The sequence below is a fragment of the Oryctolagus cuniculus genome, chromosome 10, assembly GCF_964237555.1.
Source record: "Oryctolagus cuniculus chromosome 10, mOryCun1.1, whole genome shotgun sequence".
NCBI classification, from domain to species: Eukaryota; Metazoa; Chordata; class Mammalia; order Lagomorpha; family Leporidae; genus Oryctolagus; species Oryctolagus cuniculus.
In genome coordinates this window covers 102,012,060-102,039,487 of record NC_091441.1, presented here as the reverse complement: position 1 = coordinate 102,039,487, position 27,428 = coordinate 102,012,060, and the positions used below count along the sequence as shown (strand labels likewise).

Genomic DNA, 27,428 nt, shown 5'->3' with positions numbered 1-27,428 from the left:
TAGTGCCCAGCGCAGACTCCTTTAGGAAGCCCCTCTGAAGGTGCGGAAGCTTGCACTCAAACAGGCTGACACTTGCCACCTCTTTTCTCTTCTCTCTGTCTTCAGTGGTGGTACCTTCGTCCCAAGTTGGTCCCCTTGTTGAAAATGCCACCAGCAGCCAACACGATGCCTGCTCGTCGATGCCCAGAGAGCAGGAGTGTGTGGGTCTCAGCTTGGATCAGCTTAGGCTGCTGTGGAACTAGGTCAGTGCCCACCTGGAGTCAGGTGCTGGCACTCGGGAATATGCACACCCACGTTACGGAAGAGGAAAGCGGGGACACACACTCAGGCACTAGTGATACAACAAAAACTATGACCCCCTACCTGGGGAGTTCCCTGGCACAGCCCATACCTCCCACCCACCCGCAACCCCCAGTCCACCTCAGAAGATAGGAAAAAAGAATCAACTCACCAATTTGTTTGCACAAATTTAATGCCTGCCATCCTGGTTGCCCTTTCTACAACCTTCTAGGCCACACTTCCCTCTTCCTGGTTACCCAGGGCCCAGTCAGCCACCACACCCCTTTCTGCTGGGACACCAGAGAAGGGCCCCAGCTCCCAGGGCCACTCCTTCCCTGCCCTGACTCTTGGTGAGTGTGGACACTTGGCCCGAGTCCATCTGGTGCCATTCAGCAGAGGCTGGGCAGGAAGAGGAAGGGGAAAGCAGTCAGAGGCCCAGCGGGGGCCGCAGCAGCCAGGACAGGAGTAGGAGCCAGGGGGAGGTGCGGGCACCTGAGAGAGTCCCCCTGCTCATCTGCTTCTTGATCCAGCTGGTGTATCTGGTGACACGGGTGTACACGCCTGGATTCTGGGCTCTGGCACAGGCCTTCTCCCAGGACAAGACCCCAGCAAGAATCCATCTGCCCTCCACTTCGCAAGCCAGCGGCCCCCCAGAGTCACCCTGGACAATGAGAGAGGAGTAATGGAGGCTCTGGGCCCAGATGGGCCTGCTGGGCCCCAGACTGGCCACCCCTGGAGCTCTTTTCAGAAGATGTGCTGCTCCCGCACAATCTCACCACCAGGAGTCCTCCTTCGCCTCCTCAACTGGGGACCTTCCCCCAGTAGTGGCCAAAACCCAACTGAGAAGGGAAGGAGAACAGATGGCTGCCTGGTGAGGGTGACAGCGAGTGAGGCCAAACAGACCCCTGCCCAGGACTGGCCCCCACCCAAGGACTGTTCCTGAGGGAGAAGCTGCCAGCGCCTCCTGGAAACTCACATAGCACAAGTTTTCCCCATAGTTGGTGGCACAGATCATGTCGCCCAGGACAAGGGGCACAATGCGGGGGTACAAGGACTTCCTGTGGTAAATCCGGTCACACCTCTTATTGTCGATGATGAACACCTCGGCCTCCTGCAGCTCTGAAGTCAGTGTGGTGTTGGCTATGGGTGAGACCAGGAGTGAGTCCCTGCTAGGCTCTGACCTCCGCCCAGTGTCTGGCCAGGCAAGCCATGCCCCCTCTACAACCTTCCGCCTGGTCCTTCCCCCTGCAGTGTGGGCCTGTAGGGCCAGCCCCTCCCCCTCGAAGGCTCCGATGGGGGATCCACTTCCCTGGAAAGTTTCTGCTACAGAATCAAACCGGTCACCGTCCATGGCACAGTGCAGGCAGAGGCTGCTGCTTCTCTCCAGACCAAACTCTGTGCTGGCTGCTGGCTGCGGCACCTGACAGGTGCCCTCAGGCAGCCCCTGTGCCCAGAGCGCATGCCAGGTCTCTCCTAGCGTGATCCCAAGATTGCCTGACTGGGTCTTCCTCTCTTTCCTTGTGACTTCCTTCCAGGCAGGGCAAGCGCTTCCAATACTAAGGGCTTGGCCTGAGACAGCTGCTTGAAGTTTGTCAAACAAAGGTGTGGAGGAGTGAGTGGGTGAATTTATGAACCCTTGTGCTGAGTTTCTGTAAGAGGCTTTGCCAGCACGAACAAGGTGTCCATGGAAACCATGACAACAGTAAACACACGGGGAGTGGTCCTAACATACCCAGAGATGACAGTCACGAGCTTCGTGAGAGGTGCCACGAGGGGTCCACCAGGAAAGAGTGCATGCTGTGGGACCACGCTCCACCCTGTGCCCCGCGGCTCACCTGAGAAGCGCTGCTTGACCTGGCTCCAGCCAGTCACCCAGCACTGTGTCCCAACCTTCACGCTGAAGTTGGGTTCCGGGAGGCAGATGGGCTGCACATACTTGCTGAAGGTGACAGGAGTGCGAAGACGGAGCAGGGCAACATCGCCGATGATGAAGGTTCGACCCCAGTACCTGGGGTGCATGATGATGTCCTTCACGGGCACCCAGAGTGCCATGCTAGGAGACACAGGCTGCAGCTTGGAGGAGCCTACCATCACCGAGTACTCCTGGGTGCTGCAGGAGACACAGTCCCACCTGGTAAACGTCAGGGCCCCCAGCAAAGGGCTCTCCTGCCCCCCTCAAGGACCCTCTCGCTTGTCAGAAGTCCTGCTCGAATTGCTGTGTTTATCCCTGTTCTAATCTTGGGGTCTTCAGAGTCAGAGATCTGACTTCCTCCTCATTCGCTGTCGAGTTGAGTCAAGGTAGTCAAGTTGTGCTGTGTGTGCAGGTGTACAGGTGTTGGTGTGTGTGTGTTCTCAGTGTGTGTACAGGTATACAGGTACTGGTGTATGTGTGTGTTCTCTGTTGTGCTGTGTGTACGGGTGTTGGTGTGTGTGTGTTCTCGGTTGTGTGTACAGGTATACAGGTACTGGTGTATGTGTGTGTTCTCTGTCATGCTGTGTGTACGGGTGTTGGTGTGTGTGTGTTCTCAGTTGTGTGTACAGGTATACAGGTACTGGTGTATGTGTGTGTTCTCTGTTGTGCTGTGTGTACGGGTGTTGGTGTGTGTGTGTTCTCAGTTGTATGTACAGGTATACAGGTACTGGTGTATGTGTGTGTTTTCTGTCGTGCTGTGTGTGCAGGTGTACAGGTGTTGGTATTATGTGTGTAGGGGGTGGGAAAGGCTCTGAGTTTTCTTGTTGACTACTTAGGATAGTCTTTGTTGCCTGAGCTCCTGCCCCAGCTCATTCTCTGCCCCTGTGAGATCCTGAACATGACCTTTCGCTGTTCCAGACACCCCTTCCTCTTCTCCCCCAGCCCCCTCTCCCCCATGCTATTTCACAGAGGAAATGAGGATACTGGCCCATTGTAGCCCTGGGTCTCCAGGCCCTGGACACTTGGCCCACACTTACCCTTGGATGCAGTGGGCAGCAGTCACCACCCAGCTGGAGTCAATAAGGGCCCCTCCACACATGTGCTCATTTTCCATCCGCAGGCTCACCTCCCAGGGCCAGTGGCGGGTCTTGGCAAAATCATCTGCCCACCAGGGTTTACCACAATCTTCAGGAACAAAACATATAGGGGAGACATAGTGATCACAAAGGGGAAGATGAGAATGACTAAGACAAAGACTCCGTCAAGGGCCAACGTGCACAAGGCTGTAACTCAGGCTTACTCCTATTTCAAAGAGGGGGAGATAGAGCATAGGAGAAGGGCACTGGGCTACACAGAAAGAAAGAGGGACAGGGACAAAAAGCATCAAGACAGAGGCTTAGAGATATGAAAGCAGCAGAGAGAGAGATACTAAGTTTCACAGACAGGGGCCAGTGCTGTGGTGTAGCAGGTAAAGCTGCCACCTACAGTGCCGGCATCCCATATGGGCGCCAGTACATGTTCCAGCTGCTCCACTTCTGATCCAGCTCTCTGCTATGGCCTGGGGAAGCAGTAGAAGATGGCCCAAGTCTTTGGGCCCCTGTACTCACAAGGGAGACCTGGAGGAAGCTCCTGGCTCCCAGCTTTGGATCGGCATAGCTCCAGCCATTGTGGCCATCTGGGGAGTAAACCAGCAGATGGAAGAGGAAGACCTCTCTCTCTCCCTCTCTCTCTCTCTCTCCCTCTTTCCTCTGCCTCTCTGTAACTCTGCCTTTCAAATAAATAAGTAAATCTTAAAAAAAAAGATTCACAGACTGCACTCAACAAAGAACCTCAAAACAAAGGAGAAGTAGAGGAGTTCCAAGATGCAGATAACACTTCCTTGAGGCAGGGGTGAGGGGTGGGAGGTGAGGAAGTTCCTAAGCTGTGTTCCTGATGAGCTACTTTTGCTGCACCTCTCAGATGCAAAAGGTCTCTGTCCTCTGTCCCCACACCACTCGAAGTCTATGAAAGCTTAAGGAGCCCACACAGCTCCCCCCCCCCACACACACACACACTCTCTCTTAGTCTGCATGGAGTACTAACAATCCAGGCTAAAAATGAGCAGAGAGGCAGAAATTCTAGATAAAATATTAGCCCCATCATTTTTAAAAAAAAAAACCATGTTCCATGATCATGTAAGGATTTCACCAAGAGTGCAAGGGTGGTTGCACACTGGATGGCACGGCAGAGGGGCAGAAGAGGAGGGGCTGGGAACCAGAAATTTTGACCTTGTAACGTGGGTGGTGATCACACAGCAGTGTGATAATTCCTCAAGTCAGACACTTAGAATTTGGGCAGTTTTTATATGCTGATAAACTTTCAACAAAACAACCTACTTTTTAAAAAGATTTATTTTATTTTATTTGAAAGGCGGAACTACAGAGCTTCTGGTTCACTTTTCCAAATAGCCACAGCAGCCGGAGCTGCGCCCATCTGAAGCCAGGAGCCAGGAGCTTCTTCTGGGTCTTCCATGTGGGTGCAGGGGTCCAAGGACTTGGGCCATCTTTACTGCTTTCCCAGACCACAGCAGAGAGGTGGATCAGAAGTGGAGCAGCCAGGTCTCAAACCGGCCCCCATGTGGGATGCTGGTCCTGCAAGCGGCAGCTTTACCCTCTATGCCACAGTGCCAGCCTCAAAACAATCTACTTTAAAAAAAAAAAAAAACACAGGGCTGACACTGTGCTGTAGTGGGTTAAAGCCCCAGCCTGCAGCGCCAGCATCTCACATGGGCGTCAGTTCTAGTCCCAGCTACTCTACTTCTGATCCAGCTCTCTGCTATGACCTGGGAAAGCAGCAGAAGACAGCCCAAGTACTTGGGTTCCTGGGCCCATGTGGGAGACCCAGAAGAAGCTCCTGGTCCTGGCTTCAGATCAGCTCAGCTCTGGCTGTTGTGGTCATTTGGGGAGTGAACCAGTGCAATGGAAGACTTGTCTCTATGGTTCTACTTCTCTCTGTAACTCTGTCTTTCAAATAAATAAAATAATTCTTTTTTAAAAAAATCAACAACACTTCTCTATCCCAGCAGAACCAACTAGAAAATATACTGAAAATAAGATAACATTTTCAGAATAAAAAATTACAAAGTTCAGAAAAAATTACTTATCTAACACTAGACCCAACTCCTGTGGTAATAAAATTAATTCTAATAAAGGGCATAGACAGCAATTGGTAGAAGGGGCCTGTGTTGTGGTACAGTGGATTAAACCACCACCTGCAACATCAGCATTTAATATGAGGGCTGGTTCAAGTACAATGTGTTCTACTTTTAATCCAGCTCCCTGCTAAGGTGCCTGAGAAAACAACAGAAAACAGCCCAAGTGCTTAGATCCCTGCCACCCACATGGGTGACCTGGATGGAGTACTGGGTTCCTGGCTTCAGCCTGGTCCAGCACCAGCTATTGCAGCCATTTTGGGATTGAGCCAGCAGATGGGAGATCTCTCTCTGTTTCTTTGTGTATATAACTCTGCTTTCAAATACATAAATAAATCTTTTTTTAAAAAAGTACATGATTAGCAGAGATTAGCAGAGACATAATCCTTGTTCTGAAATAGAATGACTGATTTACCGCAAATTAATCTTTACGTTCATTTTCCAAGTTAGAATTTTTAAGGAACTTGATAAAGCTGACACAAAAAAACAAAGGCCCATGAGTAGCCCAGTCTTTGAAAAAGTAGAGCACAGAGGTAAGGAGGGCCCTGTCCTAGCAGGCATAAAAATGCAGGCGAAAGCTGTCACAGCAAGAAGTGTGCCTTAACAGTACAAGGACAAATGGGTCAACACAAAGGAAGAGAGAGCCCGAGACTGTTCCACACACTACACACAGGAACTTAAAGAAATAAAGGAGCCACTACAATCAGTGGGAAAGAAAGGACGTGGATTAGCTTGCAAAACTGACTCACCACAAAAGAAAAAAGAAAAACAAAATTATATTCCCTGCTAACACTTGAAGACCTAGGATTAAAGGTAAAACTAACAAAACCTGTGACATGGGGTGGGAAAGATTCTTGAATCAAAACTTTGAAACACAAACCCTAAAGCATACAACTGATGAACTTGGGCAACAGGGATTAAGATGGCTGAGTAAGGAGGTAGGAGAAAATAGAAGACAATTCAAAAAAGTGGAGAGTGCAGTCTCAGGGAAGAGTTAGGTAGAAAACAGCAGAGGAAATGCTACACGAATTGGAAGAATGCAGTGAACCTACCTGGAGGGTGAGGACGTGCACTACTTAGGACGCCAGCAGCTGAGAGCCTCCACACCACCGTTGGAGAGTAAGGTAAGACCAGACTGCAGCAGCCCAAGCCACTGGGGAAAAAGCTGCAGGAAAAGCCTAGAGGGAATCTGGCTTGGAGGCCCGTGGGGATAGTGTACCCACCAAATTAGAGGAGAAAAAACAAAGCATGGGCATGTTTTCTCTCTCCTCAACCACCCTGAAAAGGTGTCCTATAACAAGCTGACAGAGAGCAGGTGCCATTTTGGCCATATGTTACAGCTGCACCAGCTCGTGTCTACACCCAGCAACCAGCCAAGAAGAAACTCCTGAGTCTGGTGGGGAGATGAGATGGGGGGCTAGGTGCTCATGACTGTGGGAAGCTTGTGTGCTGGGACTGTGAAAATACTGAGACTGCATGGGAGGACTCAGGATGTGGCTGGGACTTTGGGCAGTCACTGTGGGAGGCTCCACACGATCAGGGCTCCCTGGTTGCCTGGTGATGGACATTGCTGGAGGTTCTGAGCTTACACTGGGGACTGCACAGATCCTTTGTATGGTCCTTGTGCACAGCAAATAATATACTCACTGGGGCTAGTGCCCAGGCACTTATCTCCTTCAAGGAGAAGAGCTCAAGCTGAGTCTATGCCAACAGACAAGAAGAAACCTACCCTCTGATTAAAAAAAAAAAAAAGGAAATTTACCATGCCAAACCTGGGTGTGTCACCTTTTTTTTTTTTTTTTCAACTCAATCAGTCTCTTTTTACTCTGGTAATCTCTTCCAGAGTTAGCTACTTCCATTGTAGGTGATGAAATGTGTTAAGGCTCCACTTCAAATGTTGGCACTGCTATGAGCATGGTTTTTCCCTTTACTGTAATTCAGAATTTTAAAAATATGGAACGCTTCACGAATTTGCGTGTCATCCTTGTGCAGTGGTCATGCTAATCTTCTCTGTATCGTTCCAATTTTAGTATATGTGCTGCTGAAGCAAGCACCCTGGGTGTGTCACCTTAGATATACCTTTCACACTGAAGCACTCAACAGAGCTCCCTGGCTATACCCACTACACACCTCTAGATAATCCCTGAAAGCATACACTCCACTAATCCACTCAAAGTCCAAAGATAAAAACCACCACAGCAAAAAAACAAAGAAGCAAACGAGTATCTCCACAAATGCCAAACAACAAATGCACCAATTCAGGAAACAACAATAAGGAAGACAACATGATATCCCCCAAAAAAACACAACACTTCAACACTAGATTGTGAAGATGATGAGATTGAAGAAATGCCGGAAACGGAATTCAAAAAAATGATCATAGGATTACTTAGCAATAATCAGAAGCAAATACATAAACTAATGAAATCCATACATGACATGAAAGAAAATTTTTCCCATGAAATTGAGATCTTAAAGAGAAATCAAAATGAAATCTTGGAAATGAAGAATTCAATAGAACAAATAAAAAATACAGTGGAAAGCCGTAACAACAGAATTGGTGAAGCAGAATAAAGAATAGAAGACAAAGCACAGAAAATTATACAGTCAGACCAAATACAAGAAGGAATTAGAAAATTAAAAAACTCTATTGGTAATCTACAGGATACTACCAAATGACCCAGCATATGGGTTCTAGATGTTCCTGAAGGTATGGTGGAAAGAGAAAAAGGAATAGAAGGCCTGTTAAGTGAAATAATAACAGAAAAATTTTCCCAATTTGGAGAAAGAAAGGAACATCCAAGTACAGGAAGCTCACAGAACTCCTAATAGACCAGAAAAGATCTTCACTATGACACATTGTAATAAAAGTCTCCACAGTAACACACAAAGAAAAGATTCTAAAATGTACACGAGAAAAATCACCAATTAGACTCACAGTGGACTTCTCATCAGAAATCCTACAGGCTAGGAGAGAATGGCAAGATATATTCCAAGTCTTTTTTTTTTTTTTTTGACAGGCAGAGTGGACAGTGAGAGAGAGAGAGAGAGAGAGAGAGAAAGGTCTTCCTTTACCGTTGGTTCACTCTCCAATGACCACCACAGCTGGCACACTGCAGTCAGTGCACTGCGCTGATCCGAAGGTAGGAGCCGGGTGCTTCTCCTGGTCTCCCATGGGGTGCAGGGCCCAAGGACTTGGGCCATCCTCCACTGCACTCCCGGGCCACAGCAGAGAGCTGGCCTGGAAGAGGGGCAACCGGGACAGAATCCGGTGCCCCGACCGGGACTAGAACCCGGTGTGCCGGCGCTGCAGGTGGAGGATTAGCCTAGTGAGCCACAGTGTCAGCCTATTCCAAGTCTTAAGAGAAAAAAAAAAACTGTCAACCCAGAATACCATGCCCTGCACAGCTCTCATGTATGAATGAAGGTGAAATAAAGACTTTCCATGACAAACAGAAACTGAAAGAATTTGTCACCACCTGTCCAGTCCTGCAGAAGATGCTTAAGGATGTGCTGCACACAGAAACATAGAAACATGGTCATCACTGTGGAAGAAGGTAAAGGAATAAAATCTCCCAGGAAAAGTAAAAGGAAATCCAAAGGAAAAAATAGAAATATTTCTGGAAAAATGGCAGGCCAAAGTCGTTACTTATCAGTAGTCATCTTGAATGTAAATGGCCTTAACTCTCCAGTTAAAAGACAAACACTGGCTGAATGGATTAAAAAACAAAACCCATCTATTTGCTGCCTACAAGGAATGCATCTCACCAACAAAGATGCACACAGACTGAAAGTGAAAGACAGAAAAAGATATTCCACGCTAACAAAAAACAAAAAAGAGCTGGTGTACCCATCCTAATATCAGACAAAATAGACTAACACAAAAACTGTTAAAAGATACAAAGAAGGACCTATATAATGATTTTAAGGGATCAATTCAACAGGAAAATATAACTATTATAAACATATATGTACCTAATTACAGGGCACCTGGCCATTTAAAAGAACTGTTAAGGGATCTAAAGGAAGACATAGACTCAAATACAATAGTAATGAGGGATTTCAATAACCCATTTTCAGCAATCGACCAGACAGAAAATCATCAAGGAAACAGCAGAGTTAATCAACACTATAGACCAAATGGACCTAACAGATATCTACAGAAATTTTCATCCTATAGTTGCAGAATACATATTCTTCTAACTTTGCATGGAAACTTCTCTAGGATTGACCACATGCTAGGCCATAAAACAAGTCTCAGCAAATTAAAAATAAATCATATCTAATGCATCTTCTCAGACCACAATGCAATAAAGCTGGAAATCAGCAACTCAGGAATATCTAGAACATATGCAAACACATGGAGACTGAACAACATGCTCCTGAATGAACAGTTGGTCATAGAAGGAATCAAAATAGAAATCAAAAAATTTCTGGAAACAAACAAAGATGACAATACAACACATCAAAACTTATGGGATACAGCAAAAGCAGCGTTAATAGGTAGGCTTATAGAAATTGGTGCCTACATCAAGAAATTGGAAAGAACCAAATAAATGAGCTATCAATGCATCTCAAGGATCTAGAAAACCTAGAAAAAAATGGATAGATTCCTGAACACATACAACCTACCTAAATTAAGCCAGGAAGACACAGAAAACCTAAATATTATTAAGACAGAAATTGAATAAATAATAAAGACCCTCCCAACTAAAAAAAGCTCAGGACTAGATGGCTAGTCCTGCTAGTCACTGCTGAATTCTACTAGACATTTAAAAACTAAATCCACTTCTTCTCAAGTTATTCAAAACAAGTGAAAGGGAGGGAATCCTCCCAGCATCACCTTAATTCCTAAACCCGGAAAAGACACAACAGAGAAAGAGAACTGCAGACCAAATTCCCTAATAAAAATAGATGAAAAAATCCCCAACAAAATTCTGGCCAATTGAATCCAACAACATATAAGAAATATAATTCAGCTGGACCACGTGGGATCTATCCCTGGTATGCGAGGGTGGCTCAACATTCGCAAATCAATCAATGTGATACATCATATTAACAAACTGAAGAACAAATACCATATGATTATCTCAATAGATACAGAGAAAGTATTTGATAAAATACAATACCCTTTCATGATGAAAACTCTAAGCAAATTGGGTATAGAAGGAACATTCCTCAACACAATCAAGGCAATTTATGACAAACACATGGCCAGCATCCTACTGAATGGGGAAAAGTTGGAAGCATTCCCACTGAGATCCAGAATCAGACAAGGATGCCCACTTTTGCCATTACTATTCAGTATAGTCCTGGAAGTTTTAGAGCCATTAGGCAAGAAAAATAAATCAAAGGGATTCAAATTGGGAAAGAGGAAGTCAAATTATTCCTATTTGCAGATGAAATGATTCTATATATAGGGAATCCAAAAGACTCCACCAAGAGACTATTGGAACTCATAGAAGAGTTTTGTAAAGTAGCAAGATATAAAATCAATACACAAAAATCAATAGCCTTGGTATACACAGACACTGCCACAGCTGAGAAAGAACTTCTAAGATCAATCCCATTCACAATAGCTACCAAAAAAAATCAAATATTTTAGAATAAATTTAACGAAGAATGTCAAAGATCTCTATGATGAGAATTATAAAACATAAAAGAAAGAAATAGAAAAAGAAACAAAAAATGCAAAAATCTTCCATGTTCATGGATTAGAAGAATCAATATCACCAAAATGTCCATTCTTCTGAAAGCAATTTACAGATTCAATGTGATACCAATCAAAATACCAAAGGCATTCTTCTCAGATATAGAAAAAATTATGCTGAAATTCATATGGAAACACAGGAGACCCCGAATAGATAAAACAATCTTATATAACAAAAACAAAGCCAGAGGGATCACAATACCAGATTTCAAGACATACTACAAGGCAGTTATAATCAAAACAGCCTGATACTGGTACAAAAACAGATGGATAGACCAATGGAACAGAATAGAAATGCCTGAAATCAATCAAACATCTACAAAAAACTTACACTTGACCAAGGAAGTAAAACTAATCCCTGGATCAAGGACAGTCTCTTCAACAAATGGTGTGGGGAAAACTGGATTTCCATATGCAGAAGTATGAAGCAAGACCCCTACCTTACACCTTACACAAAAATCCATTCAAAATGGATTAAAGACCTAAATCTACGACCCAATATCATCAAATTATTAGAGAACATTGGGGAAACCTTGCAAGACATTGGCACAGGCAAAGAGTTCTTGGAAATGATCCCAAAGGCACAGGCAATCAAAGCCAAAATTAACAGATGGGATTACAATAACTTGAGAAGCTTCTGTACTGCAAAAGAAACACTCAGGAAATGAAGAGGCAATCAACAGAATGGGAGAAATTATTTGCAAACAATGCAATTGATAAAGGATTAATAACCAGAATATATAAACAGATCAAGAAATTCCACAACAAAACAAACAACCCAGGGGCTAGCTCTGTGGGGCAGTAGGTTAATCCTCCGCCTGAGGTGCTGGCATCCCATATGGGTGCCCGGTTCTAGTCCTGGCTGTTCCTCTTCCAATCCAGCTCTCTGCTACGGCCTGGGAAAGTAGTAGAAAATGGCCCAAGTGCTTGGGGCCCTGCACCCACATGGGAAACTGCGAAGAAGCACCTGGCTCCTGGCTTCGGATCAGTGCAGCTCTGGCTGTTGCAGCCATTTGGCGAGTGAACCAATGGAAGGAAGACCTTTCTCTCTGTCTCTCCAGCTCACTGTAATTCTACATCTCAAATAAATAAATAAATCAAAAAAAAAAAACCATAATGAGGTTTCACTTCACCCCAGTTAGAATGGCTTTCATACAGAAATCAACAAAAAACAAATGCTGGTGAGGATGTGGGGAAAAAGGTATCCTAATCCACTGTTGCTGGGAATGCAAACTGGTAAAACCACTATGGAAATCAGTTTGGAGATACTTCACAAATCTGAATGTAGATCTACCATATGGGCCAGCCATCCCACTCCTGGGAATTTACCCAAAGGAAATGAAATCAGCAAATAAAAGAGTTCTCTGCACCCCCATGTTTATGCAGCTCAATTCACTATAGCTAAGACATGGAATCAACCTAAATGCCCATTAACTGAAGACTGGATAAAGAAATTACAGGATATGTACTCTATGGAATACTACACAGCGGTAAAAAAAAAAAAACTGGTCATTTGCAACAAAATTGATGAATCTGGAAAACATCATACTTAGTGAAATAAGCCAGTCCCAAAGGGACAAATATCAAATGTTCTCCCTGATCTGTGATGCTAATAGAGCACCTGAAAGGAAATCTGTAGGAGTGAAATTGACACTTTGAGAAGCAGTGACTTGAACAGGGCTTGTCTTGACTGTCAAGGAACAGTTTTGTTTTTTTTCTTAATGGAGAATGGGACTGGGAATGGGACAGGGAGGAGGAGGTGGGGTGACAGTAGGGGTGGGAGGACGGGTATTGTGGGAAGGATCACTATATTCCTAAAGTTGTACTTATAAAATTGGTACTCGTTAAATAAAAGGTTTCTTTGGGAAAAAAAAAAAAACTGATGACTTGGCTACGTGCAAATCAAGGAGTTCTGACCCCTGGAACAAAGTCAATGGAGGACAGACTGGAAGGTGACATTCACAATATCAAAAATCAATGGAATACTTTACTGGAGGCATAATAAGGAACTCTAAGGAATCAAAAAGAAAAAAGAGTAGACAAGACAGAAAGGATAGCACAGGCACTTTATCAGTGGAGGAAACTCAAGAGGCCACCAGCATAGTGAGATGCACCCAGGCTCACCAACGATGAAAAAGTCCAAATTAAATCAATTAGTCATATTCCACCTATTAGATTGGCAAACAGAAAATGTGGATCAAGAGTTGGTACATCTGTGGCAACATAGTCAGCTTCATCAGAAGTTTGGGGAGCTGGCTAAATTATCCAAGATGGATAGCAGATAAAATTATGGTATTAACATAAAATTTGGGATTTTTTTCCAAGTTTTTTTTTTAAGGTTTATTTTTGTTTGAGAAAGCAGAATATCAGAGAGAGGTTATTTCCATCCACTGATTCACTTCCCAAAAGGACACGATGACCAGGGCTGGGCCAGGCTGAAGCCAAGAGCCTGGAACTCCATCCAGGTCTCCCATGGGCGTGTCAGGGGTCCAAGTACTTGAGTCATCTTCTGCTGCCTCCTCAAGCTCATCAGCAGGGAGCTGGAGTGGAAGCAGAATACCCAGGACTCAAAAGAGCACTCTAATGTGGGATGCTGGCAACACAAGCAACAGTTTAACCTGCTGACTCCATCAGTGTAAACTTTTAAAGATGACTAGTAGACTATTTTCAGAAAATATATATCAAAATATTCAGTCATAAACAGGCATGCTATACATACTGCCCACTGACTCTGGAAAAAAAAAAATACGTGCATGAGTTGTTTGTACGACTTGTATTTTTGCAGTGTTTTGTACTTTTAAAATTATTTCTAAATGAAAGTTTTAATGGGGCTGAATGAAAGAGGAAACAGATTTAGAATACACCCAATTTACACACATTTAAAAACATATGCATACCAAACAGCTACATGCATTCTTACCAAAACACAAACAGCATGGTCCACACTGAACACAGCAGAAAGGCTGGGGTGGGAGAGGGAAAAGGGAAAGAGGATTGGGGTATGGACAGATGCAGGAATGACTAACTTAATCAATCACGCGATCAATAATGCATCCGAGTAAGGGCCTGGTAGGACCTGTGACAACACAGGGCCACGAACCAAAGAACAGGAGCAACCCGGCCCTGTGGTCTAAAGATAAACAGGCAACCCAAGAGCCAGGCTCTGCAGACCCTGCCACAGACCTGGGAGGCTCCGCTGCATCTGAACAGTTCAGGGCCCCATAGGCGTGGAAAGGCTCTGCGGCATCCGCTCATGGGGTGCAGGGTGGGCTGAATTTGAACATGCTTTGCATTCCCACAGGAGGCCCAGATACACCTCCTCTGGACTCTTAACGTCTCTAGTCCTGGCAGCCACAAGCTGTCCTTCAGAAAACAGACCCTGAGATTAACTCTGCTCCCACAGACCCAGAAGCACTCTCTATGTGATCCTGTTCAGGACAGATCCTCCCAGCAACTGAGGCTTCTCCCACGGCCGGGGCTCACCTGACCCACCTTGTCTGGTGCTGTCCTCTGTGTAACCTGGAAGATAAAACAGGGGCAGAGGCGAAGCACCAGCTTGTGAGAGGATGACAGTGAGGAGAGGTACATTTTTCTTTAATCAGTTAATTCACTCATTCACTAAATATTTCCTCATCTCCCATTTGCTTCCCAGCCTGAGGCCAGAGGGGTATCAGACACAGCCTGCCATACCCTGTACAGAGGAGGAGACAGATGTAAATACATGATCATCTGCAAATCAGAGCAGGTGCAGACACACAACCATCTCAAATCAATGCAGGAAGAGGGCCGCTGGTATCCAGTATGTCCCATAGAGGTGGCAGACGGAAGAGATTTTTGAGCCAGGTCTTACAGATGAGGTTAAAGAGGAATGAAAAGTGATCATGACATCCTTTAAAGAAGAAACATACATCCTGGTGTATGCCAGAGAACCAGAGGACAAAGGCAAGGCCATGGCGGCAAGAGATGATACCACGGGAGCAGAGTCAGGGGTCCAACGTGAGAGCCTGCGAGCCAGCCGAGGTCCGAGAGGGTAAGGCGGTATCGTGAAGGTGGTAAGACGGAGGCAGTGAGCTCCTGACCGAAGCTCTGTGGAGCCACAGCAAGAATGGAGTCTGAATAAGGAAGCGGTATGAGAACAGATGTGATGAGCCACGAAGATTTAGGGACGGGAGTGGGTTCAGGATGAGATCCCAGTTTCTGGTTTTGGAGAAGAGTGGCTCCCATCCACTGAGGTAGAGGGCCAGGTTGGGGAAGCCAGTCTGTAGGAAGATGACCACCTCTGCTGTGGACGCCCAGGAGGTGTTTCCAAGTGGTTCGAGTGGAGATGACGGGCAGGTGGCTGCACACGCAGACATGCTGGGTTATGTGGCACCATCCCACAAATGGCAGCTCAGCACCCAGGGCCAGTGACCTCCCCCACGGAGCAGTGAAGAGAAGAAGCAGACGCCCACAGGCTCCTTAGGGAATATCAACAGGGCAGGGCTGGACAGGGCAGGGCTGAGGGGAGAGAGGGAGTCACCCCTCAGGCAGAGGAAACCTGATAATGACAGAGCAAGTAGTAGTGGGAGGCCAAGGCCCCTGAGGGCGGAGACACAGAAGGAAAGGGCTAAGATTTAAGTGGGAATGGAAGCTCAGGTGGAACCCTTCTTTTGAGAAGGGCTGCAGCCAAGGGAGGGAAGGAGGGAGACCAGATGTATGAGAGAGGGGCCCACACTCCAGGGCACCGCGCAGTGGGCTGACCCTGCACAGCAGCCTGCTCCCTTCGGTTCCTGAAAAGTAGGGGACAACGGGTTGCGGAGAGCTGGAGAACACGGCACCCTGAGGGCCTGCAGTTTCTGATCCAACTTGGCCCCTGCTAGGAAGCCAACTGGGTTGGAATAGAGGCTCTGGGAAGAGGCCGAATTTTAGAATGGTCCTTTAAGGGCTGGAGATCAAGAATTTGCCTGGGCCGAGCTTCTTGCCCCAGTGTGGGGTCTCCAGTGGGGCCTGGCTGCCAGGGCCTGAGGCAGAGGCTGCAGTGGAGACGGGAACTGGCGAGGCTGGGCCAGTAGTCACGCCGTCCGGACTGGCAGGCCAAGGAAGTGGCAGTGTGCAGGGAGCGCTGGTCCGCTCGCGTCCCCAGGGGGCAGTCGGGCGGCTGTGGCTGAGGGGAGGAGGCCGGAGAGGACTAGAGCCTTGGTGAGATAGTGGGAGAGCGCAGTCGAGGACCAGCGACCAGGGTGTGGGCCACACAGGTCCTGGGGGCGGCGCGGCAGAGGGAGGAGGCCCAGCTGAGGCGTCGCCCTCCTCACCCGAGTTCAGGGGCGGCGGCGAGAGCAGCAGCAGAAGCAGCGTGACCCGGAGGCTGAGGACCCAGCGCCTCGAGGCTACAGACCCAGCACCCCCACTGCGCAGCGCGGCGGCCATGAGGCCTGGAGCTGGTGGCATGTGGCGGCTGTGAGGCCCGCAAGTGATGGCGTCGGAGCACGTGACCACGCCCACACGTGACCAGGCAGCCGCCATGCCTCGCGGACTCCCCTGCGCGTCCAAGGGTGCGTCCCGTGCACCTCCCAGTCGCGATTCTGAAAGCTGACCTTGGAGCCCCGGGGACTGTGGTGACTGCCCTGGTGGTTGGCCCCATGAAAGCACCCCGAGTCTCCCCTAACTTTCAGGACCGGGCCTGGGCCACAGAAGCAATACTTGAGCTGCATTTAAGGCTAAACCTAGGAGGCGAGCTGAGAAGGGAAGAGCCGCCTTCTTCCGCCGACTACCAAGAAGATCAGAGCAACGAAGAGAGGTGGTGACGGGCCCGGCGGAGGGCTCTAGCAGGTTGCTTTGCAGACGGACGCTCTCTGCGGAGCCGCTGGGCATTAGATACTGGGAGGGGAGCACCAAGAAGCTTGCTTCCCTGGTCTAGTGTGGGTGTCCCGCTGACCCCTGGGGACCACGTTCCCCGGCTGAGGGGGCTGCCATGAGAGGAGCAGAGTGCCACTTCTTCCCTCCCTCCCTCCCTCCCTCCCTCCCCCCAGTGCCTTTCTTACTGCAAAGCCTTGGCTCTCAACAGGAGGGCCCCAGACACCAGCAGCACAGGGAACTTACTGGAAATGCACATTAACTGTTTTAAGCACTCGAGGATGCAGGCAGACAAAGCCCGAACCACGGGCTAGGAATGGTGCTAGACATGGAGAAGAGCTACCTGCTGACCAAGAACACCTTTCTGTGATGTTCGAGTAAAAAGGATGGTTAACCTTGGGGCCTGGTAAAGCCTCCACCTGCAGTGCCGGCCTCCCACATGGGCGCAGGCTGGAGTCTGGGCTGCTCCACCTCCAACCCAGCTCCCTGCTAATGTGCCTGGGAAAGCACCGGAAGATAGCCCAAGTGCTTGGGCCTCTGCTCCCACATGAGAGACCCGGAAGAAACTCCTGGCTCCTGGCTTCAGATCAGCCCAGCTCCAGCCATCGTGGCCATCTGGAAAGTGAACCATTGGATAGAAACACTCTCTCTCTCTCTCTCTCTCTTTCTCTGTAACTGTGCAGCCTGAGCAGGCTGTCCTGACCCCTGTCCATCTACAGCTTAATAAGAACCATAAATGACTTCCTTACCTACCTGAGAAAACAATACGAAGACTGTCACAGGCAACCCCAGGGAAGCAAAGCTTCAGAACACACAGAGCGTATTCCCGACATTTATTCAGTTACCATCTGAGATCTCCACGTTCCACAACGGCCTCGCCACAGTGCAGGGCATCCCCGGATGCAGCCATGGGGGCGCTGAGGAAGGGGCGCCAGACTAGGTTGCGCAGAGAGGGCCGGGGTGGCTGAGCCTCTTCACTGGAAGGTGGGTCCACACGGGGGTGCAGGGAAACCTGCCCCAGCCCCAGACAACTGAGCCAGACATGGAGATCAGGGCGTCGCACCTCGACAGGAACCAGACAATGCCTTCTTTGCGAGCTCAGCATGACCAAGCTGACTGGTTTGACTGAGTCTCAGGTGAGAGCCCTGAAACCAGCCAGCTCTGAGGCTGGCGTGACTTTAGCAGGCGCTCTGCACGATGTGGATCGGTCATTCAGCTACACCAGGTAGCTCGTCTGGTCTAGCAGAGACCCCTTCAGCACCCCCTTCACACCAGAAATATCATTCCCAGGAGCATGCAGGTAACAAACGGGGGGCGGAAGCGGACTCTGGATCAGGCCTGGCCGAGGCAAGAGACCAGAGCAATAGCCGGGGATACTCTGCAGACCACAGTCTCCCGCAGCACTGCCGTGTGGAGCTCTGGCATCAGTGCATCCCAGAGTCTGAGGCAGACACGGAGAAGGAAGGGGAGGATGCTGGGGGCTGGGGGACATGGAAGTGGGGGCTGGGAAGCAGGAGGGAGTGGGCAGAGGAGGTCACCGGGTCACCGGCACGGCCAGCAGCAGCACCAGGCCCAGGAGCACCATGCAGACCCCCACGGAATGCACGCACGGAGCCTGGCTTAAGATGGTCTTTATCCAGTCTCTGTACTCACTAACCTGCGTGTAAACTGCAGGAAGGAAAGTTTTACCACAGGCAATGCCCCAGCTCACAATCCCCACCTGAATCCACGTCTCGTTGAATTCACAGACCAGAGGGCCTCCGGAATCACCCTGGAAAAAGAAAAAAGACACCAAGTCCAGGGAGACAGGAGGATCCCCATCCGGGCAGGCCGGCAGCACTGACGGGCACAGGGACACGGCACGCTGGGGCCTCCCCCACACACCGCAGGGGCCCTCCACGAGCAGGATTCAGGAACAGCAGATTGAGGCTGATGGGAAACTGTAACTCCTGGGAGGAATGCTTCTCCTTCCTGCTGCTCAGGGACACAGACATGAGACACCAAACCCATAGGTATCCCCAAAACACACAAAACGTGGCGCTGAGGGCCCTACTTTAACCCCCGACCCTGCCGCTCATGGGGTAACCACGCAGCGTGGACGACCGCAGAGCCAACCCCACTGTGGCTCCCAGGCAGCGCCTACTCTCACCGGGCATCCTCAGGCTCCAAGGCTGCTCAGTATTTTGCAGGTCTCCATGCAAGGAAGGGCCTAACCCTTACCTCCACCTCATTCTCTCCCTGCCACCAAGCCAGGAGCCCCGCACCCTCCCCACATCAGCCCCCCTGCCGCCAAGACCCTGACCCCTGCCCAGCCCCCTCCTCCAGCACAACTCTGCCTGTCCCTCCCCAAAGCTGGCCCTCGGTCTCACCGGCAAACCCCTCCAGGAGAAAACCAGGGCCTCCCTCCGCCTCTCCCGCACCCCGTCCTCTCCCCCGCGGGCCGCCACTGTCAGCCTGGAGCACAGCCCAGCCTGCACTGCCCGTCACTGCGCCACGATGACAACGAGCTCCTGGACGGCAGCCCCTGGCGCCCCTCTAAGGCAGCCGCTGCTCTGCAAGGTCGCCCTGCACGCGCCTACCCGGCCCCACCTGTGCTTCCTGCAGAACGAAACTGCAAACCCGGACTCGGCTCTGCAGGCTGCAACCACCTCCCACCGCAACCCACCTCCTCAGGCCTCATTGGCCACTTCATTGCCTGCAATTGTAAAAATAAAAGCTTCCCTATACACTGTGACATAGGAGGTTAAGTCTCTGCCTGTGACGCGAGCATCGCATATGGGCTCGGGTTCGATCAGGCTGCTGCACTTCCACTCAAGCTCCTTCCACTTCAGATCCAGCTCCCTGCTAATGTGCTGGGAAGGCATTGGAAGATGGCCCAAGTCCTTGTTCCCCTGCACCCACATTGGCAACCTGAAAGAAGCTCCAGGCTCCTTGCTTTGGCCTGGCCCAGCCCTGGCCATTGTGGCCATTTGGGGAGTGAACCAGTGGATGGAAGATCTCTGTTTGTCCTCATGTCTGTGTATCTCTGCCTTTCAATTAAATAAAAAATAAATCTTCAAAAAAAAAAAAGGTTTTCTAGACAAGAGATGCTCCCACAGAACTCGGAGCCTCTGTCCACACCATCCCCCGTCCCTGCTGGGCCGTTCTCTAGCTGAGAAACCAGATTCCCCCCCTTCTAGAGGCCTGCTCAAGTGCTGCCTTCGCAGAGTCGCTGGGCCGAGGGCAGCGTGTGAGCCTGGGGTCCCACAGACACTACAGGAAGACCCTGAACCTCGTCCTGGATCTCACCTTCCATGTGGGTACAACGGTTTCTGACATCTGGGCTGCGGGGTTGTGCAAGGGTTAACTGGTAACAGGGTTAATGCTCACCCTGCATGGTGACAGCCACACTGGAGGATCTCACTGCACACAAGTGCGCATCAGCATTGCCCGCCCCACTGCCCACCCACCCACAGGGCCCTGAGGCAGCAAAGGCTGCTCCCTATGGGAAGAACACAACTGGCAATTCCCAGAGACATAGTGGGTTTCTACCATGATTCTCTTTAACCGAGGGGTGAGTGGGGGAGATGCCACCAACTAGGCCATGGCCGTAGGGAAGAGGGATAAGCAAACCACACATGGACTGACCCAGCATGGACTTTTGCCCTTGTGTCGGTAGCCACAGATCATCCCTTTTCGCACTATGTTGCTTGACAATCCTAATTCCTTCTGGAACTGCGCATTACAGATGTTATAGGGAATAATGTCTTGCTCCACCTCCTGAAGCTCCATTGGTGATGGCATCCACGCTGACGACAGACAAGGAAGAACTTAGTGTCAGGAGAGCATCTCTCAGTACCCACTCGGGCCTGACCACGTGGTCACCCACTCGGGCCTGACCACGTGGTCACACAAACCACCTGACAGAGGCAGGCCGGCCAGTGGGCTGTGGTCCTCATCCAACTCAGAAGGAAACCCAGGCCTAGTGCAACATCAAGAGTGGAGGGGTAGGGCCAGCACTGTGGCATAATGGATAACACCCCCACCCCAGCCTGTGACAGTGACACCCCATATGGGCATCTTTTCATGTCCTAGCTGATCCATTTATGATCCAGCTCCCTGCTGATGGCCTAGGGAAAACAGCACCAGATGACCCAAGTGTTTGAGACCGCTCATGCGGGAGACTCGAATGAAGCTCCTGGCTCCTGGCTTCGCCTGGTCTAGCCCTAGCTGTTGCAGCCATCTGGGGAGTGAACCAGAGGATTGAAGATATCTCTCTATTTCTCTCTCTCTCCCTCTGTCTATAACTCTTTCAAAGTAAGTTAAAAAAAATTTTTTTAAGAAAAAGGGGGGAGGGGCAAGAACACAGAAGAAAACACATAAGGGGGCCAGGCAGGGCCCTGCCAGCCTGTGACAGGACAACCAAGTGACCGCCACTCTGAGCATCAGTGCTAACTGTGACAGCTCTGAGCACCAGCAAAGCATCTCTTCTTTCCAGAACAAGACACTAGGTGCTTGTACAGGTAGCACCACACCCAGCCTTTCTCTAAGGAGAGGCGGCCCTGCAGCCCACAGGCAGGGTGGCTCTGCCTTGGCCTCCCACTTGGGGACACACAGCCCACCCCATCGGCGCAGGTACTTCTAGTGAGGGGCAGCTCCATAGGGCACACAGCCCCTCGCCCCCGAGCTGGAATCCCCCCTGGAGAGAACCCACCATACCCGGCGCCCACACCCAAGGTCCTGCACAGCAACAGGAATCTCAACCAGCTGCAGAAGACCCCCTGCAGCATCTGCTCCCCACCCCACCCACCCTCTACATGGCCTCCCTGTCCCCATGTGGGGCTGCAAGGCTGCCCCAGGCCACCAGGCTGCCCCACCTCAGCAACCTGCCTGACAATCTCACAGTTTGGTGCCAGTCGTCCCCATCCAGTGACCCAGCACACTGTTCCGCTGTCCACGTCTGCCAGCTTCTCAGGTAAGCACACAGGCTGGACATACAAGGAGAAATTCACAGAGAAGGCCAGCAGCGCAAGCGCGAGGTCATGACTCATCGAAACAGAGTTAAATTCTTGATGGATAACAATGTCCCGAACAGGAACCATGACTGAATTTGTGGATGGAGGGCGCAAGCTGTGGCCTCCCAGCTTCACTGTGTAGTCCTCATAACTGTGGAAAAAGGAGGTGGCCTTCACAGACACCTCGGAGTGGCTGCATACTCCCCTCCACACACCCCAGTGCTTCCTCGTGTGCCCCCAACCCACCCCGGTTCTGGCCCCAGCTCCCAATGCCAGCTGTCAGCCAGATCCCCCCAAACTACATCCCCTCACAGGACCCCTGACCACTCTTGCCCATCGGCCCAGCCCAATGGCAGTACCACCAGCGGCTTGGCGGCAATGCCAATCATGAGGTCTCCCCGATGAACAACTATGGGCACCACCCCATGTTTCAGATGAGAAGAGGAAGCCTCCATCAGGAATAACACTGGGACCAGTCATGAAAATGATCAGCACCCACGGGCCCAGCCCCACATACTCACCCTAATATGCAGTGGGCGGCAGTCAGGACCCACCGGCTGGAGATGAGGGAGCCTCCGCACACGTGGTCACCCTTTGACTGCAGGCTCACCTGCCAGGGCCACCTCCTCTCAGGGGCCGGCGCTCCACCCACTATCTTCATGGTTCTATTGCCGCACGCTGATTGGCTCGGTAAAGAGAGGGCACTGGACGTGAAGCCGCCGCCCCCACCCCGCCATTTCCGCCCAGGCCGCCCAGGGCACAGCAGGTTACCCTCAGGGAGCTCCCATCTCTCCAACCCCGCACCACAGACCTGGCCCCACGCAGTACCTCGAGGAAACAGCTCCACAGCTGGAGACGTCCCAGCCTGCTCCAAGTCCTGTTGTCCTGTGGGTGCTGACCTGACCGGAGCTGCAGTGACTTCCGGGATCCTCACAGATTTCCGTGGTGCCAGGGGTCCCGGGGGCTCTGGGCTCAGCACGGTCACCCCAGAAGCCTCGTTGTTTCGGTAACCCCCACCTGCAGAAGAACAGTCCAGCGAGGAAGACAGGAGAGCCCGGCGCCCCTCGGCCTCCTCCTCCTCCATTTCCTCCTGGCCTGCAGTGCCCACCGCACCCCCACCGCCATCCCCACCACTTTCTGCGTCCCCAGCCCTGTGCGCCGCCCGGCCCAGCCATGTCCTCTCCCTGCCCACCCAGAGCCTCACTGAGCACGGGCTGAGCCAGCTGGAGCCACAGCAGGAGGCCCAGGAAGAAGCCCCTGCGGGGACCCTCTAGGGACGCCATGGGCACTGCCACAGGCACCGCCACACACTCCTTTGCGCCCCCTGGCGGCGGCGCGCGCCCCTGCACTCGTGTTGGCGGGAACGTGGGGTCAGGGGTCAAGGGAACGCTGCTCTCCCAGGATTCCTGATCCCGATCCCCCTTAGGAGATCCATAACCCGTCTAGGTTATGCTATGAAAGATGGGACTTCGAATACGTGATTAACCTCACGGGCTGCAGTGGAAACACCTCCCCGCCCCACGAAGCTTCACACCACACCATTTCACTCATGGGTTCTACATGGCTGTTTGCAGGCTCACGTCTGGTAAAGGAAAAGTGCTCCCAACACCACCCAGAACATTCATGTAGCTGAAGTCAGCCTCACAGAGGGACCATCCCCATGCCGACAACCCAGCTCAACAAATGCACCTCTGCTGGCCCTCTGCAGGGCCCGGGGTCTCCCTACACACAGCTGCCCTCCACCCTCTCGTGCCACCATCAGTCTCAGTTCTGGCTCCTTCCTCGTGTGCCTTCATGGGTTGACCACTCCAAGCTGCTTCCCCAACGCCACACTGTACCCTACATGACTGCCATCATCACACATCTTGACAGACTCACTTTTATACTTTTCCATCTTTCTTCATGAAGTTCACCTGTGAAGAACTGGCTTGTCTCACCAGCAGAGTCTCCCAGTCAACACTTAGTCAACTGCTCTTCTACAAGTTCCCTGTCTTCTCTCCATCCTGCAAGCTGACAGTTGGACCCAGGTTCAGTACTCTGATCAACAAGATTGCAGGGTGTGCATTCTTTTTCCAGGAGACTCAAGATCTGCATGTCTGCTTTTGGAGGAGAAGTTACCAGCTGATGATGACATTGGCCTAGATCCTCAAATTTATTAGGAGTTGAAAACACTGTTATTCTATTTGTATGGTTCTCTCTCCCTTGTGAGGAAAACTTTTACAAAAATGTTGGAGTTAAACATATTGTATGAGTTTCAATACCTTGCAGTTACTACTCTTACTACAGATTTATAATATGAGGTCACAATATTTTCCCTCCACATTTACCAGAGTAGAACTTGCTTCCCAACCCAGCTGTCCTTATGACCATCTCTGACCAACAGGATGTGATAAAGGAAGGCTGTACACCTTCTGAAGTTGGCAGAAAGAGGCAGTTTAGCATCTACTTTCATGCTATTAGAATACCTGAGTCCAGAGTCCACCTGCTCTAGCTCTACAAAATGAGAAGCCCTTGGAGGGAATTGGAGGACGCCTACCCATTCTCCCCATCACCAGCCTTCAGGTAAGCAAGGCCATCTTAGGACATCCTAGCCCAGGAAGAGCCGCTCCTCACATGTCGCCTGAGGGATGAGCTCAGACTTGAACAGCACAACTGCCCAACTAACCAACACAACTATGAGAAACACAGCTGAAATTATAACTTATAAAGTCATCATGCACACTGATTTAGCAATTACAGAGACTCTGTCCCTAGTGGGAATACAGGATCAGGTGCCTATGAGCCTCTGGTCAAAATATTCTCAAAAACAATCAGCAAATTGGCCGGCGCCGCGGCTCACTAGGCTAATCCTCCGCCTAGCGGCGCCGGCACACCGGGTTCTAGTCCCGGTTGGGGTGCCGGATTCTGTCCCGGTTGCCCCTCTTCCAGGCCAGCTCTCTGCTGTGGCCCAGGAGTGCAGTAGAGGATGGCCCAGGTGCTTGGGCCCTGCACCCCATGGGAGACCAGGAAAAGCACCTGGCTCCTGGCTCCTGCCATCGGATCAGCGCGGTGCGCCGGCCGCAGCGCGCCGGCCGCGGCGGCCATTGGAGGGTGAACCAACGGCAAAAGGAAGACCTTTCTCTCTGTCTCTCTCTCACTGTCCACTCTGCCTGTCAAAAAATAAAAAAAAAAAAACAATCAGCAAATAACCTATGTTTCTGTGTGTTCTTGTTTAAAGAAGCTTGATTTAATATACTCTGCTGCATCATTGAACTCATAGCAAACAACACTTCATTTTATTTATTTTAATTAATTTATTTGAAAGTCATAGTTAGAAAAAGAGAGGCAGAGATAAAGAACTTCCACCCATCACTTCACTCCCCAAATGCTACAACAGCCAAGGTTGGGCCAGTCTGATGCCAGGAGCCTAGAACTCCATTCAAGCCTCCCACATGGGTACAGGAGCCCAAGGACTTGAGCCATCCTCTGCTGCCTCCCAGGTTCCCTAGCAGGGAGCTGGACAAGAACTGGAGCAGCCAGGACACCAACTGGTGCTGTGTGGGATGCTGGCAATGCAGACAATGGCTCAACACGCTGCGCCATGCCAGCCACACCAACAGCTCTTTAGCCCATGCCTGGGTGAAACGTGTCTACCAGACCTATCCAGGGTCCTCAGAAGCTTCAGAGAAAATCCAGAATTCGAAACAACTGTGCACGGATTTCAAAAATTTCTTGCAACAACACAGATTCATACTGACTTGTTCTACTTGGAGACACTGAAAAGGATCAGACACCAGTCCAGAGTGAGCACTTACACTGCAACATGAATCCAACCAAAACTGAAGCAAACATAAACACACAGTGAAGCTGGGGCAGGAGAATGGTGACATCGTCCTGTCTTATACGGACTCTAGGGGCAAAAGGTCCCGAATAAAACAGCAGCTCAGGAATGGAGAACACATATCAAGAAGCGAGGAGATGGGGTCAGTGCTGTGGCATGGCGGGTTAAGCTGCCGCCTCCAGTGCCGGCATCCCATATGGACACCAGTTCGAGACCTGGCTGCTCCACTTCCGATCCAGCTCTCTGCTGTGGCCTGGGAAAGCAGTAGAAGATGGCCCAAGTCCTTGGGCCCCTGCACCCACGTGGGAGATCCAGAAGAAGCTCCTGCCCCTGGCTTCGGATAGGCACAGCTCCAGCCATTTGCAGCCATCTGGGGAGTGAACCATCAGATGGAAGACCTCTCTCTCTCTCTCTCTCTCTCTCTCTCCCTTTCCTCTCTCTGTGTAACTCTGACTTTCAAATAAATAAATAATCTTAAAAAAAAAAAAAGGTTAGCTGACTCTGTAGCAGAAAAATACTGAAAACACTGCCCCCAGGATGTCCTTTGCCACCACAACCAGGCTTTTTCTCATTCCTCTCACCACACAAGGATAATTTTATGAGTTTTGATGAGAAAGCATGTGTCATTCAATAATCAGTCCTGATCTGGCTCCTTCTGACTTTTTTCTTATTAATCATAAAACATTTGTAAAGGGCATGCATTTTTCTGCAATTAAAAATGTGAAAACGTGGCATTTACCTGGTTAAATTTCTAGTACCTCAATTCCGCAAGAACAGACTAAATGGCACCTATCAATGCTTACAAAAACTCTCTTGAACTTGGTGTACTTTATAATCAAAAATAAAAGTTATATTTTAATTTTCATCTTTAATTCCATAGTTTCAGAAATATTTCAAGTCCCCTTGTATACTCTACATGGTGTATTTTAATAGGCTTCTTGCACTTAGCAACACTAAGTACTTCAGCCATACTATTCAGACTCACTTAAAAAAAAGCACAATCAATAAAAAACACAGTAGTAGGAGATGACAGAAAAGGACACTTGTTTATAAGAGCTGAAAGACAGCAAAGCATCTCATGGCTCAACTCAGTTAGGAACCATGCTACAAAGCATCAAACTTTTCTACTGCTCTCTGTGTGTCCACAAATGATCATAAAAGAACTATTGATTTTGGGGTTTAAAAAAATTTCAGATTAAGCCATAGCCTGTGAGTCTGCTCTGCTTCCATTTCAGCTGCCTGCTAAAGCTCCTGGGAAAGCTACAGAGAAAGGCACAAGTGCTTGGACCTCACACCCATGGAGTTCCTGGCTCCTGTCGTCAGCCTGGGCAAGCCCTGGCTGTTTTAGTCATTGGGAGAGTGAACCAGCAGATGGAAGCTTGCTGGCTCTCTCTGTAACGCTGCCTTTCAAATAAATGAAAATGAATCTTTTTTAAAGAAGAAAGAAAAGAAAAGGAAAGGAAAGGAAAGGAACGGAACGGAACGGAACGGAAAGGAAAGGAAAGGAAAGGAAAGGAAAGGAAAGGAAAGGAAAGGAGGGAGGGGAGGGGGGGAGGGAGGGAGGGAGGGAGGAGGGAAGGAAGGAAGGAAAGAAGGAAGGAAGGAAGGAAGGAAGGAAATTTCAGCCAGGCAGTGGATTCGCAAATAAGAATCCTGGAGTAAGGCCGGCGCCGCGGCTCACTAGGCTAATC

General features: G+C 49.9%; 2 protein-coding genes and 1 non-coding gene across 6 annotated transcripts; all 3 read right to left on the bottom strand.

Annotated features, from left to right (window-relative positions):
* Positions 1-454: 454 nt before the first annotated feature.
* Positions 455-16,608, bottom strand: PRSS45P (Putative serine protease 45). Of its 3 annotated transcripts, none has more exons than XM_051852545.2 (6): positions 16,383-16,608; positions 14,575-14,610; positions 3,229-3,376; positions 2,115-2,389; positions 1,256-1,419; positions 455-940 (listed from the first exon to the last, which is right to left on the bottom strand). In XM_051852545.2, the coding sequence occupies exons 1-6, from the start codon at positions 16,591-16,593 to the stop codon at positions 707-709; spliced, it is 1,068 nt and encodes a 355-aa protein (XP_051708505.2). In that variant the 5' UTR covers positions 16,594-16,608; the 3' UTR covers positions 455-706. The 3 variants fall into 3 exon arrangements, with proteins under 3 accessions (XP_051708505.2, XP_051708506.2, XP_051708507.2); XM_051852546.2 differs by having other exon boundaries at positions 14,584-14,610; XM_051852547.2 differs by lacking the exon at positions 14,575-14,610.
* LOC127492522 (U6 spliceosomal RNA) lies at positions 7,329-7,435 on the bottom strand. The gene has a single exon (XR_007922037.1). It is a non-coding gene; the product is annotated as a U6 spliceosomal RNA (small nuclear RNA).
* A 495-nt stretch (positions 16,609-17,103) lies between the features above and the next one.
* On the bottom strand, positions 17,104-27,136 carry LOC127492452 (serine protease 44). 2 transcript variants are annotated; one of them, XM_051852544.2, is made up of 6 exons: positions 23,122-27,136; positions 22,746-22,934; positions 22,439-22,595; positions 21,806-22,068; positions 20,551-20,711; positions 17,104-18,694 (listed from the first exon to the last, which is right to left on the bottom strand). In XM_051852544.2, exons 1-6 carry the CDS (start codon positions 23,198-23,200, stop codon positions 18,458-18,460), a joined length of 1,086 nt encoding a protein of 361 aa, XP_051708504.2. In that variant the 5' UTR covers positions 23,201-27,136; the 3' UTR covers positions 17,104-18,457. The 2 variants fall into 2 exon arrangements, with proteins under 2 accessions (XP_051708504.2, XP_069907036.1); XM_070050935.1 differs by having other exon boundaries at positions 22,439-22,934.
* Between the last annotated feature and the right edge of the window lie 292 nt (positions 27,137-27,428).

Coding starts and splice junctions, on each gene's coding strand:
- PRSS45P (XM_051852545.2), bottom strand. CDS start 16,593: ATGGCGGCTGCCTGGTCACGTGTGGGCGTGGTCACGTGCTCCGACGCC. Junction 14,611..16,382: donor GCCGCCGCCCCTGAACTCGG/GTGAGGAGGGCG, acceptor TTTATCTTCCAG/GTTACACAGAGGACAGCACC. Junction 941..1,255: donor ATGGGGAAAACTTGTGCTAT/GTGAGTTTCCAG, acceptor CTCATTGTCCAG/GGTGACTCTGGGGGGCCGCT.
- LOC127492452 (XM_070050935.1), bottom strand. CDS start 23,200: ATGGCGTCCCTAGAGGGTCCCCGCAGGGGCTTCTTCCTGGGCCTCCTG. Junction 22,935..23,121: donor GCTGGCTCAGCCCGTGCTCA/GTGAGGCTCTGG, acceptor GTTCTTCTGCAG/GTGGGGGTTACCGAAACAAC. Junction 22,069..22,438: donor GCCGCCCACTGCATATTAGG/GTGAGTATGTGG, acceptor CTTTTTCCACAG/TTATGAGGACTACACAGTGA.